Source organism: Euphorbia lathyris, chromosome 9 (genome assembly GCF_963576675.1).
Source record: "Euphorbia lathyris chromosome 9, ddEupLath1.1, whole genome shotgun sequence".
In the NCBI taxonomy this organism is placed as follows: Eukaryota; Viridiplantae; Streptophyta; class Magnoliopsida; order Malpighiales; family Euphorbiaceae; genus Euphorbia; species Euphorbia lathyris.
In genome coordinates, this window is record NC_088918.1 from 25,854,928 (window position 1) to 25,872,822 (window position 17,895).

General features: G+C 35.8%; 2 protein-coding genes across 8 annotated transcripts; one reads left to right on the forward strand and one right to left on the reverse strand.

Annotated features, from left to right (window-relative positions):
• The first annotated feature begins 4,138 nt into the window (after positions 1 to 4,138).
• Positions 4,139 to 7,765, forward strand: LOC136205365 (uncharacterized). 4 transcript variants are annotated; one of them, XM_065995917.1, is made up of 5 exons: positions 4,139 to 4,292; positions 4,364 to 4,544; positions 4,632 to 4,672; positions 5,090 to 5,177; positions 6,104 to 6,270. In XM_065995917.1, exons 1-4 carry the CDS (start codon positions 4,192 to 4,194, stop codon positions 5,151 to 5,153), a joined length of 387 nt encoding a protein of 128 aa, XP_065851989.1. In that variant the 5' UTR covers positions 4,139 to 4,191; the 3' UTR covers positions 5,154 to 5,177; positions 6,104 to 6,270. The 4 variants fall into 4 exon arrangements, with proteins under 4 accessions (XP_065851989.1, XP_065851990.1, XP_065851988.1 ...); XM_065995918.1 differs by lacking the exons at positions 5,090 to 5,177; positions 6,104 to 6,270 and adding an exon at positions 7,678 to 7,765; XM_065995916.1 differs by lacking the exon at positions 5,090 to 5,177.
• On the reverse strand, positions 5,367 to 7,752 carry LOC136205363 (uncharacterized). 4 transcript variants are annotated; one of them, XM_065995912.1, is made up of 5 exons: positions 7,424 to 7,752; positions 7,231 to 7,332; positions 5,923 to 5,981; positions 5,804 to 5,833; positions 5,367 to 5,712 (listed from the first exon to the last, which is right to left on the reverse strand). In XM_065995912.1, exons 1-4 carry the CDS (start codon positions 7,750 to 7,752, stop codon positions 5,826 to 5,828), a joined length of 498 nt encoding a protein of 165 aa, XP_065851984.1. In that variant the 3' UTR covers positions 5,367 to 5,712; positions 5,804 to 5,825. The 4 variants fall into 4 exon arrangements, with proteins under 4 accessions (XP_065851984.1, XP_065851982.1, XP_065851985.1 ...); XM_065995910.1 differs by having other exon boundaries at positions 7,231 to 7,343; XM_065995913.1 differs by lacking the exon at positions 5,923 to 5,981.
• Positions 7,766 to 17,895: the final 10,130 nt, after the last annotated feature.

Genomic DNA, 17,895 nt, shown 5'->3' on the forward strand with positions numbered 1-17,895 from the left:
CGTTACTTCCATTAACCTCCAATTTGGAGGTTATAGTTTGGAGGTGAAAGGAAGTATTTAACTTCCATTAAACTTCATTTACTCTCCAAAAATAACTCTAAAACTAGGTTAATTTGATATTTAACCTTCCATTACTCTCGTTTACCCGCATTAAGTCCCTCATATACCAAATACAGCTTCTTCAGGTTACTTTCACTTTCTTTTAATTCAACTATCTTACTCTATATGTCATATAGATACGAATTCTCAAACCAAAAAACCTATTGCGACCCAATTAGAATTACTCCTAAAGCCCATTGCTAAGTGGGACGGATAAATGATATATTGTCATTAGGAAAAATTATAAAATTAGGTTAAATGGGAGGCCCATTTACATATTTACACCAATTACCCCAGTAATTACATATCTAGATTATTTATTTGTGACTTTTCCAAAATGCCCTTTATATATATATATATATATATATATATATATATATATATAGGGGTTGAGATCCAGCGTGACAATGACTTAAGTTGTGACAAGGAGCTTATTGTGTGACATAACAAAACTATGTAGTTTTGATGGTAATTAAAAAAGGCAAGGTGGTAAATTGGTAAATAAAATGAAAGAGAGGATAGAAAAAATTGTTTTATTTCATTTCTTTAAAATACATTTTCCCGACATCTCTAACATCGTTTTTCGAAAAATTTTATACTATTAGACTCGTCTAAATTAGACGGTCATTTTAAGATCCTTGAAACTCAAGTAAAAAAAATTCCGGTGAACGGAATCCGGGTGGACGTTTTCCGGCGAGAAAAAAGTTTCCAGAAAATTCTCAAAATTTCCAGAAAATGTAAAACATTATTCTAAGAAACTTTAATTCTTGGGTCGAAACAGGATTTCTTACGGTTTAGTCTCAATAAAACTTTTTCCTTAATTTTATCCATTTTACATGCTTCAATAATTTGTTGGGACTATACCATAAGAAATCCCCTTCGACCCAAGAATTAAAGTTTCTTAGAATAATGTTTTACATTTTTTGGAATTTTTTAAGAATTTTCTGTACACTTTGTTTCTCGCCAGAAAACGTCCACCCGGATTCCGTTCACCGGAATTTTTTTTACTTGAGCTTCAGGGATCTTAAAATGACCGTCTAATTTAGACGAGTCTAATAGTATAAAATTTTTCGAAAAACAAGGTTAGAAATGTCGGGAAAATGTATTTTAAAGAAAAGAAATAAAACATTTTTCTGTTGGAACAATACAAGTATTATGTTGAAACAAATGGTACACTGATTTGGAACAATGTAAGTAGGACAAAAAAAAGTACCCAGAAAATTATCAAAAAAATTGAAAACATGTAAAACATCATTTTAAGAAACTTTAATTCTTGGCTCAAAGCGAAATTCCTTACATTTTTGAAATAAATTGTTGAAGCATGTAAAATGGATAAAATTAAGGAACAAGTTTTATTGAGACTAAACCGTAAGAAATCCCACTTTGACCCAAGAATTAAAGCTTCTTAGAATAATGTTTTACATTTTTTGGAATTTTTTTAGAATTTTCTGGGCACTTTTTTTTTTGTCAAAAAATGCCCACTCGGATTCCGTTCACCGGAATTTTTTTTACTTGAGCTTCAGGGATCTTAAAATGACTGTCTAATTTAGACGAGTCTAATAGTATAAAATTTTTCAAAAAACGAGGTTAGAAATGTCAGAAAAATGTATTTTAAAGAAAAGAAATAAAACAATTTTCTGTTGGAACAATATAAGTATTATGTTGGAACAAATGGTACATTGATTTGGAACAACGTAAGTAGAACAAAAAACGTGTCCAGAAAATTATCAAAAAATTCCAAAACATGTAAAACATTATTTTAAGAAATTTTAATTCTTGGCTCAAAGCGAGATTCCTTACAGTTTTTACCCAACAAATTGTTGAAGCATGTAAAATGGATAAAATTAAGGAAAAAGTTTTATTGGGACTAAACCGTAAGAAATCTTGCTTCGATCCAAGAATTAAAGTTTCTTAGAATAATGTTTTACATTTTCTGGAATTTTTTGAGAATTTTCTGGACACTTTTTTGATTGCCGGAAAACGCCCACCCAAATTTCGTTCACCGGAAATTTTTTTACTTGAGCTTCATGGATCTTAAAATGACCGTTTAATTAAGACGAGTCCAACGGTATAAAATTTTTTGAAAAACGAGGTTGGAAAAATTGGGAAAATGCATTTTAAAGAAAAAAAATAAAACAATTTTCTCTTTCCTTTTATTTACAAATTTGCCACCTCCTTTTGGTTAATTACACCATAAGAAATGTGTCACACCTGATCTCATCTATATATATATATATATATATAACAACTTAGAAATTTCTTACTCTCCCTTTATTCTCTCTTCGTTTCTCTTTTTGTTTATTTCTTAATTTGTGAACTTGGCACTCTGTTTTTAATTATCGACTCATATTTTTAATTATCAACAAATATATACGTAAAATATTTCTTCTTGCGAACTTGGCACTCTGTTTTTTATTATTTTTTACGTTTTTTCCAGGACAATACTTCCTGCATATGATTTTACTTCGTTTTTTCGCAAACTACGAAGCATGCGAAGGTAAATACTACTTCACATAATGAGTTTTTCTTCGCAGTTTTCGCAAACTGCAAAGCAAATTCATGTATTGAAGTAGTATTTACCTTCACAATTTTTGCTCAAGTTTTGCAGTTTGGAGAAAATGCAAAGTGGTATATTTTGTTGTTTGATGAAGATATACACAAGTAAACAACATGATTAGCAAAATGACATAAAAAAACATAAGATTATCAAAATTTACAACAAGATTGCAACAATAATTCAAATCTTAAACCCTAAACTCCAGCAATGGAGGAAGTGTGCTTCCAGAACATTTGGAAGGAAGTTCCCAATAATGGAGCGCTTCTAGAACATTTGGGAGGAAGTTTAAAAGCAAAAGGAACTAGAGCATTTGGTCTTCACTTTCTTCATCACATCACAACTCACCCCTCACTGTGATTGATGCCTTTGTATTCAAGCTAAACGAATACTTGAATTTGATGTATTTGTATTCAACCTTCACAAAAATGGAGTAATTTTAGGAAAATAATGAAAGAAACGCTTCGCATAAAAGCGAAACTGCGAAGTCTGCGAACAGAAATACAACCTAAAAATGATGATTTTGCTTCGCAGGCTTCGCAATATGTGAAGCAAAATCATTCTGTGAAGTTATTTTCTGAAGAAAATACTACTACAGATGATGATTTTGCTTCGCAGGCTTCACAAAAATGTAAAGCCTAGAAAGAGAGGAAGATGAACGCAAAAATACAGTAGATACTTACCTTCTTTCTGCCTTTTGCCATTGAAATCGACAATAAACATATGATAAACGTAGAAGAACGTCAATTAATGATGTCTTCGATTCGCATAAGAAGAAATAAACAAAGAGACGAAGAAGAAACATGAAGATGAAGACCATGCCTTCGATTCGCACAAGAACAGAGAGGCGAAGAGAGGAAGAAGAGATAGGATAATGAAAAATGGATTCCGTGGAAAGGAAGGGGAAGATGAAATGTTTGAGATATTTTGGAAAATTTATAAATAAATAAGGGTCAAATACATGAATATCATAATTAAGTACAAAATTACAACTTAGTCATATCATCAAACTTAATTCTTAATATATCATTATTATCTATGTATTATGATTTTACACCATAATTTAAGAAATCTAGACTCCAATTCATAAATCATAAACCCTAAAAAATATATTTAGACTTCTAATTTATAAATTCTAATCCTTAAAATATATTAAAAGTACTGATTTTACTAGTTTGAAATATAATTGGTCTACATGTGTAAATGGGCCTGATCCAATTTTATAATTTTCCTATTATCATTAGAGGATATTACGTTAGAAATCAGTTTTTAATTTTCTTTTACAGTTTTGCAACTTCTTTTTATGGTTCTTGTCATTTTCCATTTATTTTTTTATTTTTTTATTTTTATCAAGCTATCATTTTTTTATTTTTGCTTTTGTCAAATGTAGTTACAGTTTCTTATTTTTTTCCACCGTGAATTTCTGTAAGTAGTTTTAAATTTTAAGGATTTGATATTTTGAGAATTATTTTTGGAATATGAGATACTTGTAAATAATTTAATTAATTAGGACTATTATGTAACTTACCCTTATCATTATGCTGTTAATGGTTTTTTGCATTTGTTTTTATGAAAATCCATTGCTAATGAGAGGGTTTCCACTGCAATTTCGATTTTCTTCAGTTCTCCGATCCGCTGGGTAAGAATATTTGCATTTTAGTTCTGATTTTTGTTAGTAGCAAAATTGTTACTACTTTTTGTGTATTCTAGATTCATGAGGAGGAGATATTGTGTGGCTATGGAGTTGGATGACCAATTTCCTTCACTACAATTCAAAACGTTGCCAAGAAGATTGGCGTTGAAGTTTATTGGACTCAATGCTATCGTATTGAGTGTTAATCCTGTTTTTTTCTGCTCCAGTTCCAGATATGAAAGAGCCTGGAATTATCAGGTAATTTGTTTTATGTTTTGCTTTATCCTTCTAATATTTTCTAAGTTTTTGCTAAGTTAATTTGAACTTTTGTTTTCGAATTCAAAGAATTCAGGGCTCTTAAGGTTGGCAACGGGTGAGGATTCAAGGTACTTATTTCTTATTAAGTAATTAATTATAGGTTTAGTCGTGTTCAATTGGAGATTGAGCTTTATACATGATCTAAAATTATTTATGTGTTTTATCTACATGAAATTGGGGGAAATTACTGAAATCCTAATTAATTCAGCATTATGAATAGTCATAACGGATTGCAGATAGTGTTTTATAGTGGATGGACAGACATTGTTTTCCATGTTATTCAATTGTCTCTGGTATCTCGTTTTCAGAATCTAGAACTTAATTTCTTGCTTTACTTTTAGGGGTTAATGCTGTGGGGATAGGTTGAGTTGTCTTTTTAAACTAAATTCAGATGCAGCTTTGAAACATATTTATGCTGCTGCGGGATTTGGGCTAGCCAAGTAAAAGTTTTGAGGTGTTAAAATGAGTTGAGTTAGCTGATGCAGGTGGTTTGTTGTGCGATTTATGTGTGGCAGTGGCAGTGACATTATAAGATTAACTAATTGCTGAAACAGATTCATTAATGGTTTTGGGGTAAGTTTCTGGTGAGTGTTGAAATGTTATATATACCTGTGATGTGCCCACTTATTGTTTTGTAGATCTCCAAATTCTCAGTTAACAATCATTAAGCTGGCATGATTATCATTTTTTTTTTCTTGTATTTAGCTCATATATAATCATACGAAACATATACAAACATAACATGACTATGACACAATAATCTGAAATTTCCGCCTCTAAATATGATGATATGATAAAATATCAGGTGTTCAATGTTAAAAACTTGTAGTAATACACAGGCTTAATTACAAAACAACAAATAATCAAACTCAAAAGAAAGAAGGATTAAAGATGCTGCTCCTTTGGTTGCAAAAGAAGGTTAAAAGTAGTGCTCCCTTTTTTTCCTGCCCAAGGAAAAAATTTCTGAATATGAAGAGTAGACAGATTATAGAAGTGAGCAGATGATAATCAGGAGAAATAGAAGTGCAGCTCCTCCCAAAACCAAACAGATGATCCATCCGAGTATTCTAAGTACTGTAATTATAGTATAACAACCAGATTGCCTCATCTGCTTAGTGAATAGATAATTAGGAAATCTGAAAGACAAGTTTGAAAGGAAAGCAAAAGATCAATAGCTCGTATTCGAAAGATCGATGAACCTGATCTCGACTTTGGGTTGCTTCATCTGACTGCATAAAAAAGCAAATGCAACAATATAATATCAAAAGCTTAATAAGGAGGAAATCAACAACTACTTTACATGATTAATGATACTGACAACTATTAGAGGTTTGTGCATATCGAGATCGTCTAAGTAGAAGAAGGATTTCATGTGATCTGCAGAAGACATTACTCAATGTTAACAAAGATTTTAATTGTTTAATCTCATTTTCTAATTTTTGTTGTTTAGATTCTATTATTGTTTTACGCTTTTTGTTGTACCTTGTTCGTTGCTTCAGGTTGGTGTACTTATTCCTTCAGGAATTGCAACAGATAAGTCTTTTGCCCAGGATAAAAGTAATTAAGAATGCTATTCAAGCAAAATGAAGAAACAAAATCTATTTACTAACTGCAGAAATCAGTCAAGCTTGATCCTTGTGCTTATTAATCTAAGGGGGTGTTTGGTTGCTCATTTTCATATTATTGTTTGTCTTTTCACTTTAAAATGAAGAGTTTTAGGTATTTAGTTAATAACCTCTTATTTGCCTTTTACATGCAGACCTCCTTTTGCCTTTTAACACCCGAAAAGCAGCTTTTTACAAAAGCATAGAATTTCTGCTTTTTTGAAAAAACAGCATTTTTCAACAGCAACAACAAATAACAAACCGTAACAGCAAACAGCTGGTAAAACAAACGGGCCCTAAATATCTAATCAAGGTTATATACAATAATCATAGTTACTCGTATGAGCGAAATTGTTTGGTTTAACTGTTTTGTTGTTGGTAATCGTTAGAAATTAACTGATTTTTCTGACGTTATAGTTATAAATAGTTGTTTCTCAATTAGAAACAAACAAATCTACTCTTTTGTTAGAGTGGAAAAGCACAAAAAGCTACGAAAAGTCGGGCACTAAAAAGTAACCTGGGATGTTTATAAGATCTGAACTTTTAGTTCAAACATAGAAGCAGACATGATATCAGAGCTAGTTTGATCAAGTGGTCTAGAGTTCAATTCCTGGCAACTCAATTTATTGATTTAATTGCAGGATATAGTAACATAGGTCTGTGTTGTGCACCCTTCAAGATCAGTGGATATTTGCTTATCGTATATTAATATGAAATGAACATTTAATTATCAGCTTTAGTTCAATTGGTTCCATGACAATATCCTAAGAGTGACTTTACCTCGAAAAAAAAGTTGTAGAATTGATATATACCCTATGTTGCACATACATTTCTCTTTAGTAGAGTTTCTGCGTTTCATTTCATGTCTGTATCTGTCTATTTCGTGTCCGTTTCCATTGTAGTTTCAAATAAAGGTTATGTTTTAGAGATAATATTTACCGTGTATATTTCCGTATCCGTGCAACATAGAAGCTCACTAATTAACCAACACGAGGATTAAGGGAAGAGAAAAATAGTAGTACCTCTTTGTAGAGGGTGATGTATAGAGAGTGAGAGCCAGTGATCTTGTTCTTCGCCGGAATTCTGAAAGCATGTTCCACCGGAATTCCAAATCTTCCTTTGTTCTGCAAATCCACTGCTATTCCATATTACTTAAGGAAAAAAAAAAAAAAAAAAAGTTGATTCAATCTAGCATAACTGGAAAAAGTAGCATACAAGATGGGTTTAGAATGAGGATTGTGGAGGAGGGAATCAAGGCGATCAAGCTTAATCCCAACTTGAAAAAGTTTAGATTTTGAATTATCTGTTAGCCTCTTCTGATTCTCTAAATCCTCGTTCTTGATCTTGCTTTCTATATCCTCCACCATGTTTGACATTTCTTGTGCTTCATTCATCCAAGCATCTTCTATACCCAGATAATGTTCAGCCATTTTCTCTTGGCCTCCCACAAGTTTCCGTCTGAATTTCAGGTAAGTTAAAGCTGATCTGAGATTTTGGATGACGACAGAGGGACGCCGACCGGCACATATGATATGATCACTCATCACCGTCCACCTAATACGATTGTGTAATGATGATAATATTTATTATTGTCTTAATGCATATTAATAATATTTTAGTAAGTTCTTAACTTTTTCTGTTTTCCCCTTCACATGTGGATGTTCTTGGATTTCTTTTTCTTTTTTCTTCTTAGAAATGGATTCTAATTAATGTTTAAATTGTACCTTAGTTAGCAAAGTTGATGATGAGTCCGGGAGAAGAAATTTCAAAATCAAGTATGTAAAATGACTAGTATAAATATATTTTAATTTTCATATATATATATAATCAAAATTATTAAAAACAATCAAAATGATATACGAACAAAAAAGATTACAAATGCAATAAGTTTCATCTCTTCTCTAAAAAAATAAGCTTCTTGCTATTACTCAAACAAACATAAAATTGTTTATATCTTAAAATGAATTTTTTCTAGAACTTAAATATATAAAAATATTTCATCTGTTTCATATTACATATCTTTCTAGAGATTTTTTTTTTATTCATAATGATCAATACACTTTTTTTTTTTAAGATGATCAATAAATCATCTTTTTTCTACTATAAAACATGGGTTTATAGAGATTAATTATAATTAATGAACTTATTATAAAATAAATAAACAGTGGAATCAATAAATAATGGAGGCAGGCTGCCTCGGGTCTGGATGTTTCTAATAATTCGGGAAGGGTGGGTGTTGTAGGAGTAGCTCATGGGAAGACGGTCTCCCCCAGACCTAGGGTTCAGATGAGCGAGATTGGTAAAAACTCTTGGAAGGACACGGTCATGGGGGTGGCTGAGGAAGAGCCGGTTTTAGAGGAAGTTTTAATGGTGGGAGATTCTGATGATATGTTCTCGGATTCTGATGAGGAAGATAATGGCCAGGAGGATCCTCTCTGTCCGGTCATTAGACTTTCCGCTGCAGAGAAGCGTGAGCTTAGAGAGAAGTGGAAGGTGTCTTTGATTGTTACTGTCCTGGGTAAGCGAATTAGTTTTAACTATTTTGCCCAAAGAATACAAGCGCAGTGGGCAAGGAAAGGTAAAGTCAGTATTACTGACCTGAAAAATGACTACTATGTCATTAAATTTACTAGGGTTGAGGATTATAATTCGGTTATCAAGGGAGGCCCATATATCATTTCCAATCATGTTTTGGCCTTAAGGCCTTGGGTTCCTAATTTTAATCCTCACGACTGTTCGGTTAACAGGATCTTGACTTGGGTAAGATTCCCGGGCCTTCCCATTGAGTACTACAGTGAAAACTTTCTGAGTAAAATAGGAGGTTTGGTTGGTAAGGTCCACCATGTGGACAAGACTACAATTGGGGCCATTAGGGGTAAGTTTGCTAGGGTATGTATAGATGTTGATCTGGCTAAACCTTTACTTTCTAAGTTCTGTGTTCAGGATAAAGTGTTCTTTATTGAGTATGAAGGTTTACATAACATCTGTTATGATTGTGGCATGTATGGTCATTCTCAGGAGGGTTGCCCTAAAAGGGAGAGGGTTGTTATAGAGAGGGTTGAGAGTAGTGTGCGGATTACTGGAGGGAACCAGGGGTATGAAGGGAACTTTGGTCCCTGGATGGTGGCAAAGAGGCCCGCTAGACGTAGGAATCAACCTGCAGTGGTTCACAATCGTCCTCCTGATATCAACACAAATTCTAAGTCCCTTTCTCCTAAAGCTACTGTTATTCCAAATGTCAAGGAGAAGCCTGTCCTCAAAGCTAGAAAGGAGGCTGGGGTTTCTTCAGTAGCCTTGCCTGGGTCCAGATTTGGGGCCCTGATGATTGAGGAAGTTCAAGAGTCAGACCAAGATGAGAATCATATGGATGAGAGTATTCCAGGATTAGAGTCTGTAGATCCAGTCGAGAAGGTGGTTGAATCTGTGAACCCACTTTTTGTCTCTAAGGATGAAGCCCAGGGGGGGACCCTGACCCTTGCAGCTAGAAGGATGAAGAATTCAAATGAGGTTAGTATTCCTGTTCCTGGTATTGATCCTGGGATTGGGAAATCTATGGGAGTTAACAAAACTAATATGAAAAAGCTTAAAGGAAAACAAAAAAGTGGCCTTAACACTTTGGCGTTTCCAGATAAGAGGGGGCCCGGGGGTACCTCGGTAAGGCTCTCAGGAGCCCCTAGTAAATACCTAGCTTAGGGTAGGGGTGTGGTCAGTTGTCCTCCTTTCTATGGATTTGTTATTTTGGAATGTTAGGGGTGCGGCTAGCAAGGCTACCCGTATCCATATTAATGATCTTATTAAGCAGTTTAATCCATCTTGTTTTGCTCTTTTGGAAACTAAGATTAGTGGTGAGAAAGCAGATGAGGTGGTTAAGAAGTTTAAGAACTGGCACTGTGTTAGATCGGAGGCAACTGGCCGGGCTGGGGGGATTTGGCTTTTTTGGAGGCCAGATCGGATTCATTTTGATATTCTTAGCATGGATAAGCAGTTCATTCATTGTAAAGTGAGTATTTCCGGCAATACTCCCTTTTTTATTACCCTTGTGTATGCTGACCCTATCTTGTCTAATCGAAAACGGCTCTGGGAGGTTCTCTATTCTATGAGTGTCAGCATTTCGGAGCCCTGGTTTGTGGCGGGTGACTTCAATGATATCGCCTTTATGAGTGATCAGAGAGGGGGATCCAATCATTATGTTAATCGCTGTCTGCATCACAAGAATAGTATGGATTTATGTGGGCTTTCCGATCTGGGGGCTTCTGGTCATAAATTCACTTGGAAGCGTAATAATACTTTTGTTCGATTGGACAAAGTCTACGCTAATGTTTTAGCTCTAACTTCCTTCCCCGAGTGCTCTGTGTTGAACCTCCCGTTCCGTCATTCGGATCATTGTCCTATTTTGTTTAGACTTTTGAGAGGTAAGCATCCTAGGGGTAAGAGACCGTTCCGGTATCAGTTGGCTTGGGAGTCCCATCCTAAGTTTAAAGAGTTCGTTCATGAGAGTTGGAGACCTCATTCGTATGTACTGCAAGCTGCTGAAGGGTTCAGGAATAAGGTGCAGGGGTGGAATAGGAATGTGTTTGGGCATATTATCAGAAGGAAGAACAAGTTATTAAAGAGGATGGAGGGCATTCAACGCAGGTTGGAGGGGAGGTTTGATCATAGCCTTGAGGGCCTCCTCAGAACCCTTCAGAAGGAGCTGGAGGCTGTGCTTAGGCAGGAGGAGTTCCTTTGGTTCCAGAAGTCTCGGAAGTCCTGGATTAGAGATGGGGATCGTAATACCAAATACTTCCATCTCTCTACCCTGATCAGAAGGCAGAGAAATAGAATTGAGGCCATTAAGGATTCTAATGGTGATTGGGTTTATGAAGATGAGGTTATTCGGAACTTAGCCCTGGATTTCTACAGAGAGCTGTTCAAAGAGGAACCTGTTCTTTTGGAGAGGGCTCACTCTATTGCTACATTTCCTTTAATCAGTGAGGATTGTAGTCAGGAGGCCTTTCAACCTATTTCCCGAAAAGAGATTGACCAAGCTATCTTCAGCATTGGGGCTTCTAAAGCTCCTGGGATTGATGGTCTTCCGGCGGGCTTTTACCATAAGCATTGGGATGTAGTGAAGGAAGGCATCTATAATTTTGTCTTGGGGGTGTTCAGTGGTTCGAAGGATATTGAGCTGGTTAATAGAACCCTCCTGGTTCTGATTCCTAAGATTGATAAGCCTTCTTCCTTTTTGCATATGAGACCTATCAGTCTTTGTAATGTTCTTTACAAAACTGTTACAAAGATTGTGGCTAATAGAATCCGTGGCATTCTTCCTGCGATCATTTGTCAGAATCAGGGTAGCTTTGTGCCTGGTAGACAAATGATGGATAATGTGGTGATCGCCCAAGAGATGGTCCACACGATGAAGATTAGGAAGGGGAGGAAAGGCATTGTGGCTCTGAAGCTGGATTTAGAGAAGGCCTATGATCGAATTAATTGGGATTTCTTGATGGAGAGCCTTGAGAGAGCTAGAATCCCGGACAGCTGGAGAAGTTTAATTAAGGTATGTATTTCTTCTCCTGTGTTTCAAGTTATGGTCAATGGGGATATGTCGGAGGAATTTTCCCCGGGCAGAGAAATTCGTCAGGGGGATCCTATGAGCCCTTTCCTTTTTGTTATTGCTATGGAGAGGTTCTCTCACCTGATTCAGGATGCGATTGATAATGGGAGTTTCCACCCTGTGGCGATCAACAGCTTCTGTCCCCAGGTGACTCACTTATTCTTTGCAGATGATGTCCTTATCTTTCTTGAGGGTAATGAGGAGCAGTTGAGAGTCATTATGGATATTCTGGATTGTTTTTGTTCGGCCTCTGGGCAGAAGCTTAATATCCAGAAATCTAGGATGATGTGCTCTAAGAATATGAATCAGAGAGTCTGTAAGAGATTAAGTGATCTCTCAGGTATTCCTCTTACTGATTCTCTTGGGAAGTATCTGGGCGTTCCCCTCCATAGTGAGCGTGTGTCTAAAGGCTCCTTCAAAGAGACTTTGGATAAAGCTAATTCGAAGTGTGCCACTTGGAAAGCCAAGACTCTGTCTCTCGCTGGCCGCCTCACGTTAATTCAATCTGTTAATTGTGCTGCTCCCAATCACATCATGCAGGCTTGTAAGCTTCCGGATCCTGTGCTTAATGATCTTGACAAGATTAACCGTAGGTTCCTGTGGGGGGAAGCTGCGGAGGGCAGGAAGATCCATCTTGTGCCTTGGAGTGAGGTTTGCCAGCCTAAAGATTCTGGGGGTCTGGGTATTAGGAAAGCAAAGGACAATAATAAAGTTTTATTAATGAAACTCCTTTGGCGTATGTGGCAAAACCCCTCCTCTCTTTGGGTTCGCCTCCTTTGTGGTAAGTATCGGAAAGACAAAATCTTCGGGGGCCCGAAAGAGAGAGTTGCTAATTGTTCCTTCCTTTGGAAAGGACTTAGTGCTGTGTTTGATGAGTTCTGCTTGGGAGTTGGCCTGGAGGTGGGGAATGGTAAGTCCATTAGTTTCTGGTTTGATAACTGGATTGGGGATAAACCGTTAATTGAGGTGTGTTCTTCCCCCCCGCCTAGTGATATACGCAACTGGAGGATTGCCGATGTGGTTGACTCGGAAGGGGACTGGATCTGGTCAAAGTTTGATACTTTCTTTAGCCTTGAGACTCTCCTTAGAATGCGGGGAGTGAAGGTGAGTAATCAAGAGGAAGACTTGGATAGGCACTGTTGGGCGCTGACTAACAATGGAGTTTATTCTTGCAAATCGGCCTTTGAAGCTTTCTCTCTCTTTAGATCTGATCCTCCCTCGGATGTGTGGAAGTCGATTTGGACCCTTAAAGTTCCTTTCCGTATTAGGAGTTTCCTGTGGCTGGGCGTTAAGGACAGGCTTCTTACTAATTCGGATAGGCACAGAAGGCACTTGGCTGATTCTGGAGCTTGCAGTAGATGCAGAGGCCATATTGAGACTTTGTGCCATGCTCTTAGAGATTGCTCTAATAGTAAAGAGGTTTGGAGGAAAATTCTCCCACACCATATTTTCTCTTCCTTCATGGCACATTCTGAGGTCGACTGGTTCTCTGATGGTGTTAGAGGAAAATTGCTTCCATACATGGAGCATGGTGACATTTTCTTTGCTATTATCTGTCACCAAGTTTGGAAATGGAGAAACGAGGAGATTTTTGGAGATAAAACTGTTTTTATGACAAACTTAGCTGATTTCTTCTCGAAAAAACTTTTCTCTATTATCGATAGTTTCAAAGGAGAGTCCCTTGCCAGAGCCTCTCAGTGTTGTGATGTCCATCTCGTGGGATGGAGCAGGTCAAGAGAGGGGGTTGTGAAGCTGAATACTGATGGTTCCTGCCTCAGTAACGGTAAGATTGCGGCTGGAGGTGTGCTTAGAGATGTAGGGGGCGTCTGGCTTTCTGGGTTCTCCCAGAATTTAGGGTTGGGTTCTTCCTTTTCTGCGGAGCTCTGGGCTATTCTTACTGGAATCAATCTTGCTAAAAGGCTGGGTGTTAAGAGGCTCTCTGTGGAGTCTGATAATTTGGAAGCAATCAAAATGATTTCTGAGAATCATTCTATGGGTCTTAACAGTCGCAACCTCATCAAAGCTATTATAAGGCTTTGCTCCTCCTTTGAGTTCGTAGAGTTCAGACACATTTTTAGAGAGCAGAATCGTGTTGCTGATCGCTTGGCGGCGGCGGGCCATGAAGGGACGTTAGGCGTTACTACCCTTCCTGTTTCCCCTAGTTTCATCTCTCATCTTCTCTTAGAAGATAGGATTGGGGTTAGCTTCCCTAGGCTAATTCCTGGGTAGTTTGTTGTTATTTGTTTTTCTTTTCCTTTTCTACCAAAAAAAAAATAAATAATGGAGTAGAAAAATCTTTTTTCTAATAATCTTAATTGCTATGCAACTCTTTAAAAAATATATTTAATATGAAACGCATACCTTATAGCATTAGCCAAAGTTTTATGGGTTGTTGTTCTGGGTTGTTGAAGTAGAAATAATTTAATTATATTTAACCTAGAATAATAATTACAAATGTTGTAGCATTAGTTTGTTGTATTCACATTCCGAGACCTGCACTTTATAAAACCAAACTCCAAATAAACAATTCAAAGAATGTGTTTAACTTTCTGAATTTGGATCCCCTCTCCATTTTACATATAATGCCGACAATTAGTTGCTCTTAATAGTTAATAGCATATGTCGGCTTCCTAGAAAAATTGTATGGTTACAAGGACAATTGGTGACTCGCTTTAATTGAATAACTTCAACCATTTTTTAGGTTTTTTTTTTTTTTTTTTAAATTTCATATATCATTCCATTAACTTAATAATACAAATACAGTACAAAACAAAGAGAATAAAATCTCCATCCCATATAGACAAAAACCCACAAAGGGAAGAAATAGACTATATAGAGCAATAAAAGACTACAAAGAGCAATAAAAACTAAAAAAGATACAAATACAACAGACATAGAAATCATATCCTTCTCGTAAATCGAATCCTGTTGAAAAACTGTTGTAATCCATACTTCATCCTTTAGGCTCTTACGGACGTTCGGATCTAAGTCCTTTCTGTTTGTGTATCCACGCAGATCTATAGATCTACGGACAAGATAAACCTTTTCCGCTCTTGCTAAGACCGAAAAAAGAATAAAAGAAAAAAGTATAGTTCACAAGTGTAGATCTGACGAAAAAAGAAGTTCAAGAAGGAATATGGACTTCAAACTAACAAGAAAACTGTAAATCTAACACTAAAAACGAAAACGAAAATGAAAACTAAAATATAAATGGGAGGAGGAAGAAGGAAGACAAGCTTCTTCTTCCTCCTCGAGTAAACCTGCAAGGTGGTGGTGGTAGTAACGGAAAAAGGTTGATAAAAAGGGAAGAAGAAGCTTGAGGTGAGGAGATGAAGATGTTGAGAGGCGGTGAAGAGAAAGGCTAGGGAAATTATTTAGGTAATTTTTATATATTGACAATAGTAGAAAGAAGAATGTGGGGGTAATTTAGAGATGGATTTGTTGTCGAGCAGTTGTTTGCTCTAAAAACCTACAAAATTTATTTGATAGTAACAGTAATTGTTTTAAATTTTATCAAAAACTATTTTATGAGTTGTTTAGAATTAAGATGGCTTGCTTCAAAATAGTGGTTTCTACGTTTTGAATTAAAGTTTGGAAAGAATGTTATCAATTTTGTAGTTTTTTTTCGTAATGGAATAATTTTGTGGTCCACCACTCCAACATGATAGGAGATTGTGGTCCTTATCAAGACTGGTACTGAGGAATCCCCTTTATTGTTTAGGGCTTGATTAGATGGAGGGTTTAGAAGGGCTAATAAGGGAGGGGTTAGTAAGGGTTGATAGAAATCCTTATTTAGAAGGGGGAAGGATTAGTAAGGGTTTTTATAAACCCATGTTTGGAACACAAAAAAAAAAAGGTAGGGTAATAGAGGGGTTTTGAAGGGTTTTTTTTAAGAAATTACATCCAATTTTCAACCCATCAATTCGGTGGTTGTGAAGGGTTAGAAATTACCCTTCCTTCCCCTTCTTTACATTTTCTTACCCTTCTCTATCTTTTCTTTATTTACTCTTCCCTACCATGCATCCAATCAAGCCCTTAGAGGCATCACATATTCTAATATTAAATACATTTAAAATAAAACATAAAAAATATGAAATATAATTAATAGACCTAATATACAAATAACCCTTTGAACTTGTCCAAATGTTACAACTGCCCCCTCCCTCCCTCCAACTTTCACTTGTAACAACTTACCCTATCCAAATGTAAAACATAATCTCTCAAATTTGTCCAATTGTAAAACAGAACCTCAAATTGCTGGCATGGACTGCAATTGGAGAAACACGTTAAATATAAAAGCTGCAACGCTCATGGAATGTGATCTTTGGACCCAAAAAAATCAGTATTTAAGTAACAAAATCCCCAATTCTTCAACTTATTCTTCAACCTAATGGTCTTCTTTTTGTTATTCCTATTCATTTTTCAGTGATTTCTTGATTCAAAGTTTTGGGATATTATGGTGGTGAAAAGATGTTTATGTGGAGAAATAGCTGCATTGAAGATTTCATGACGTGATACAAATCCAGGGAAATGTTTTTACGATTGCTTCAAGTGCGGGGTAAAAAATCCCAATTTAGGGTTATATTTTACAATTGGACATATTTGAGGGGTTATGTTTTACAATTGGATAAGTTTGAGAGGTAAGTTGTTACAATTGAAAATTAGGGAGGACATTTGCAATATTTGGACAAGTTCAGAGGGTTATTTATGTATTAAGACTAATTAATATTATCTAATATACACTTAGTTAATGAAGTAATCCAATGCATAGACCACTCAATTTATTCCAAAATTAATTGAAGGTAAAGTGAAAAAAATTACTTAAGATTTTTTTTATCGATAAACATGGAAAATTTTAAGGTACTCCTTGAGTAATATTCCTGACCAATGAATTCATGATAAATGTACATATAGTTTTTTTCCACCAATCATGTCCTTGTAGTGAGATTCAAAATGATTTTCATTAGTCGGGTGTATTACTTCCGGAATACTGTAAAATTTCTCTTATAAACATATGTTTGTGTCACCCTAGATGGGAGAGTTGTTCAGGCATCGGATTGCTTTCGGTATTTAGGATCTATTATCCAAATAGATTGAGAAGTAGATGGAGATGTTGCTCATAGGATTAAATCTGGTTGGGCGAAGTGGAACAGTGCTACGGGTTTCCTTTGTGACCCCAGCATGCCTAATAGATTGAAGGGAAAATTCTACCGCACGGCAATCAGACCCGCACTGTTATATGGTACGGAGTGTTGGGCAGTGAAACACTGTCACATCCATAAGATGTCGGTGGCGGAGATACATATGCTGAGATGGATGTGTGGTCATACGAGAAAGGATCGGGTGAGTAATGAAATAATTAGGACAAAAGTAGGGGTTACATCTATTGAGAATAAAATGAGGGAAAACTGACTAAGGTGGTTTGACCATGTAAAACGAAGAGCGCTTGATGCGCCGGTTAGGAGGACTGAAGAGTGGCAAAGGGATGTAGTGGTGAGGGATAGGGGAAGACCTAAGCAAACTTAGAGGAGGGTGATCGAGAGTGATATGAGTTTATTGGGGATTGAGGAAAATATGGTAGTGGATAGGACAGAGTGGTGGAGGAGAATTTGTGTCGTTGATTCGACTTGATTTCACGGTTTTATATGATGGTTCATGTTAGCCGATCCCAAATCATTTCGAGACTAAGGCTTTGTTGTTGTTGTTGTAAACATATGTTTGTGGTTTAAAAATTTGTAAGAAAATACTTATTCTTTGTTTAATTTATAAACATATAGTTATGATTTAAAAGTTTGTAAACATATGTTTTTGGTTTGTGTAATTTATGATTAAAAGATCTTTAAGTCAATTTTTCAATTAAGAACACTTGTAGTTTAATTATTTTGTAAAATCAAACTCTCTCCTATGGAGTAATTTGAAAAGTTAGTGTTTTTTTAAGAAAGAAAAGTTAGTGATTTTAGTCGATTTAAATTACTCTCTTTAAAGATAAATAGTATGAAAATAATTTTTGACGAAATGCTTTAGTTTTATAAAATGCATTGACCACTGACACATGTATACAAATTTTTAAACTATGATAGTCGTTTGAATG

What these genes read in the sequence shown, in the direction of transcription:
- LOC136205365 (XM_065995914.1), top strand. Translation starts at nt 4,192, where the DNA reads ATGCTGTTAATGGTTTTTTGCATTTGTTTTTATGAAAATCCATTGCTA. An exon ending in TCAGTTCTCCGATCCGCTGG is followed by an intron (nt 4,293 to 4,363) that starts GTAAGAATATTT and finishes TGTGTATTCTAG; the next exon opens with ATTCATGAGGAGGAGATATT. An exon ending in AAAGAGCCTGGAATTATCAG is followed by an intron (nt 4,545 to 4,631) that starts GTAATTTGTTTT and finishes TCGAATTCAAAG; the next exon opens with AATTCAGGGCTCTTAAGGTT.
- LOC136205363 (XM_065995910.1), bottom strand. Translation starts at nt 7,752, where the DNA reads ATGAGTGATCATATCATATGTGCCGGTCGGCGTCCCTCTGTCGTCATC. An exon ending in CCTCATTCTAAACCCATCTT is followed by an intron (nt 7,344 to 7,423) that starts GTATGCTACTTT and finishes ATGGAATAGCAG; the next exon opens with TGGATTTGCAGAACAAAGGA. An exon ending in CAACCCAAAGTCGAGATCAG is followed by an intron (nt 5,713 to 5,803) that starts GTTCATCGATCT and finishes TTCACTAAGCAG; the next exon opens with ATGAGGCAATCTGGTTGTTA.